The following is a 4,235-nucleotide window of genomic DNA, read 5'->3' on the forward strand; positions in this document are numbered from 1 at the left end:
TCTCAGAACCGAAAACCTGTAATAAGAACTTCCCTTTAAATATTCTCACTTCGCTACCTTGCTCCGTTTTGTTTTCAAAAATGCCGAATAGTATTTTTGTTTCAAGGAATTGGGAGGAGGAGGATTGAGAGGTCAGGAACGACTGCGCACGTACGGTAACTGAGGTAATGGGCAGTAAGGTTACAGTCCTCAAGGGACACAGCAGCCAACCCGCACCTGCAACAGGAGTACGCTGGGGGAGGGGCGGCGAGGAGGACTCCTTTTCACAAATTTTCAGGATTTCGTCCTGGGTCAAACTGAGACAAGGGTTTCAAAATGTGCCAAAGGGTTGGCGCAACAGGTGCTGTGCGTTAAAGGATGCGAGGGTTTCATTTCCGAAATGGAACCTGCAAAAGCTGCTCGATGATCCGTTAGCCCTGCCGTCTGCACCTGAGCTCCGGCTGACTCCGCCTCGGCCGCCCAGCCGCTGTGAAGCAGCTGATTGGTAATCGCGGTCACACTGCGGAGACTGCTCCAATTGGAAACCGCCTCTCTCCGCAACAAGTGAAGCAGAGAAGGAGCGCGGCTGGCGAGCACCGTAGTTTCTTTGGAAGTTCGCTAGAGCAACGGTTTCGAAGACAAATGGCTAATGCTGGACTTGAAATCCTGGGATTATCCCTGGGAGTGATCGGATGGCTGGGAGCCATTATAGCCTGTGCCTTACCCATGTGGAGGGTGACCGCTTTCATTGGAAGTAACATCGTGGTGGCGCAGATCATTTGGGAAGGTCTTTGGATGAACTGTATTGTTCAGAGCACCGGGCAGATGCAGTGTAAAGTGTACGACTCGCTGTTGGCGCTCTCGCAAGACCTCCAGGCTTCCAGAGCTTTGACCATCATTGCCATTGTGCTGGGAGTCCTGGGCATCCTCATCTCCATCGTCGGAGCCAAGTGTACCAACTGTATCGATGATGAGGCGACCAAAGCCAAGATTATGATTGTGGCTGGAATTATCTTCATTCTTTGTGGAGTGTTGATCCTGATCCCGGTGTCCTGGTCAGCGAACACTATCATCAGAGATTTCTACAACCCGCTGGTCACCGACGCCCAGAAGAGAGAACTTGGCGCCTCCCTCTACATCGGATGGGGAACATCGGGTCTGCTGATCCTCGGAGGGGCTCTGCTCTGCTGTTCCTGCCCCCCGAAGGATATCAAGTACACGCCTTCCAGAGTGGCCTACTCTGCCGCCAGGTCCACAGGTCACAGTGGGTACGACAGGAAGGACTATGTGTGACAGGGCCATTAGTCAGTGGCCGCCCTCCGGGGCTTCCCAGCATGTTTGAACTCCTGAGGACGCCACTCTGGAGTGATTTTATTGTCCTTTTATATTGATTTTTTTTCCGTTCAACTTATTGTTAAATTCACAAGACAAAGTAACTTGGTGGTGAGTGTGCATGCATGTGTATGTAGTAGTGTGACGTATTTCACCAGATATAGTAGCGAAGTAGCGTTTGATTGTGATTCTTGTATTTGTGCCGTGATTCCCTGCCGGTTTTTCCCTTTTGAGTTGTTTTTTTTAAGCGGCCCCTTGCTCTGTGAATCCGGGACAATGCCGATAACCCGGGGTTTGTGCCTTTACGATGGACAACGGCGTCTCATGCAGAAAGCGACACCGCTGCAAGTGCATTATAGATGCGGGGGGGGGGGGGGGTGACTGCGAGAAGTCGCAAATCCAATGCTTTCTATGTACTTCCAGAATGTATACTTTAACAAATGAGTTGCAAGAAAATAGTCTGAAGGAGGGCTGTACGGGGGGGGGGATTCATTTCAGTGCAAATATACTCAACGCTTGTAAAATGCATGTTAATGAATAAACTTTTCAGAAAGACCTGAAACTCAGAATTATTTCAACGAGAGAAATTTGTGGAACATGATGACCTGGGATTATTAGGTTTGGGGGGGGGGGGGGGAGCTCAGTTTTATGGAACACCTCACAGAGACACGGAGACGTTTGTGTTCCTTGAGCTCCGGCTCCAGAGAACCAAAATAACGCTGTGTCTATAAATTAACTCTTACAAAGGAGTTTTTTTTTAAAAAAAATTGTGGGATGCATCTCGGAAAAATGCTGCTGAAAAGGCTGTAGGTATTAATAACCTCTAACCACTAGTTAGTCACTCCACCCAGTCAGCACTTCTCCCTGTATCCATCCCCATGCATTCCATGGTGATGAATCCACGTTTAGAAAACAGGGAGTCGAAGTTTTTTTTCTCGCAATTCACTTGCGTGCTGAAGGGAATGCTGCCCTCCTCTCCCGAAATTCAGTCCTTTCAGCTTGCCCCTCCCCAGTCCTTAACCTTTGCTCTAATTTCCATTCTTGTTCAGTATCTATTTTTCATGTTTTTACCTTTTACCATTTTGATTTTTTCTTTTGACTTGTTTTTTTTTAACTCTCTTTACTGTGTTTTACTCCATACTCCTATCTCTCTTACTTTTCGCCTCAATTTACTACTCCAATTTTGTCCATTTTTCCCCTTCATTTTAATCCTCTGGATCAATTCATTGTTCCACTTTTACATCATCTCTTGCGTCCGTCTGTCTATATTGTCTGCTCCCTCATGTTGTGATGTAATAAGGGTTTTCAACTAAAACATCAACAATTTCTTTCCTTCCAGATGCTGCCCGTCTCGCTGAGTTCACCCAACAGGTAGTCTGTGGCTCCAGATTCCAGTATCAACAGCCTCCTGTCTCTCCATTGTGTTTTTCTTTCTTTCATGATCTTCTTTTGGCCACTCTTATTTATTCCCCACTGCCTCGCCTCTCCAATTCATCTTTGTTCTCTTTATTTATGTATTTAGGGATACAGACCAAGACAGGCCCTTCCCAGCCCAACAAGCTGCACCACCCAGCAACCCACATTTTTAACATTACCCACCTTTGTAATCACAGAATAATTTACAATGACTGGTTACCCTACTAACCAGCAGGCCTTTGTGGGAGGAAACCAGGAGGAAACCTGCGCACAATTGGAAAGTACAAACCCTACACAGACTGCATTGGAATTGAACTCTGAACTTCAGAAGACCCTGAACTGTAATGAGGTTGCACTAACTGTTACACCACCACGGTGCCCCCTATTTGAGTCTCCTACATTGTACATTCTGTTCAGCTTACCACTTTTTTTTGTCGTCTTAGTCCTCATTTCTCATCACATTATTTGTACACAGAATTTTACAGTGCAGAGTTGGGACTTCCAGCCCAACCAGCTTACGCAGTTGTTTGCTGAGCTGGTGCTCTTTCCATCATACCACACTGTTAGCATTTCTAGTGTCTTTATCTCTCTTGCAGTTACCTAGCCTTTATCTCCTATCTATTCCTCTTCATTTCTGTAATTTGCTTTGCAGCTCCCATAGATCCTGAATTTATCTTCTCGGTTCAGCATTTCTCTCGTTTTTGCTTTCTGCATTTATTTCCTTGTAATCTCTGCCGAACTTTTCCCTATGTAGCCTCTCTTTTTTTCAGTTTCATATCCTGCCATGGTCATTCTCAGTTCTTCTGTTTCTCCTTTTATGTCCTATCTTTGTTCTCTCCATCATTTTGCCTACACTTTATTCTGTACCTTCTGTCTCTTTCCCTTCCTGTCTGGTTCCTTCTGTATTCCTGCCACTTTCATCTCAAGTCCCTCATTTCCAAGTTAAATTCCTATTCATTGCCTTTCCCTTTCAGTTCCCCATTTTCCTTATTGTCTTGCTGTTTTGTTTCATTTTTTCACTCTATCTCATTCTTCTCATTGTTTCCCTCTTCTTTCTCCTCACTCTCTTCTGTCCTTCCATAATGTCTCAATCCTAATTTTGCCTTTTACCCACTGAATTTCTCTTCACCTGTTCTTTTGTGTTTGATTAATTTCTGCCAATGCTCTCCAGTCAGACAATCTTTCCTTTTTATGATGTCTTAAATGTAAAAAAAATGGGGTCGCCTTGCTGGTGTATAGTTTTGCCCAACAGTGGAGACTGGAGTGGCAATACATTTGCAAAACTGAGGAGATGTATGTGGGATTCCAGAAAAATCTTAGTGCTGATAGACATCAAGGGTGAATACAGCAAGATCCTCTTGGTCATTGTATATTTTTAGTAAATTCTTCTATTTTAACATAGAAACAAAATTTAGCTTAAAAAATGCTTCATCCACCATGCTTCCAGTGCCAATGTAACATGCACCCAATTTACCAAGCTGAACCCATTATCTCTTAGGAATGTGGCA

General features: G+C 44.9%; 1 protein-coding gene across 1 annotated transcript; it reads left to right on the top strand.

The window, feature by feature from the left end:
- The first annotated feature begins 223 nt into the window (after positions 1–223).
- On the top strand, positions 224–1,558 carry LOC132395926 (claudin-4-like). The gene has a single exon (XM_059973134.1). It carries the CDS (start codon positions 622–624, stop codon positions 1,270–1,272), a length of 651 nt encoding a protein of 216 aa, XP_059829117.1. The 5' UTR covers positions 224–621; the 3' UTR covers positions 1,273–1,558.
- Positions 1,559–4,235: the final 2,677 nt, after the last annotated feature.

This window comes from Hypanus sabinus, chromosome 6 (genome assembly GCF_030144855.1).
Source record: "Hypanus sabinus isolate sHypSab1 chromosome 6, sHypSab1.hap1, whole genome shotgun sequence".
NCBI classification, from domain to species: domain Eukaryota; kingdom Metazoa; phylum Chordata; class Chondrichthyes; order Myliobatiformes; family Dasyatidae; genus Hypanus; species Hypanus sabinus.

Coding starts and splice junctions, on each gene's coding strand:
- LOC132395926 (XM_059973134.1), top strand. CDS start 622: ATGGCTAATGCTGGACTTGAAATCCTGGGATTATCCCTGGGAGTGATC.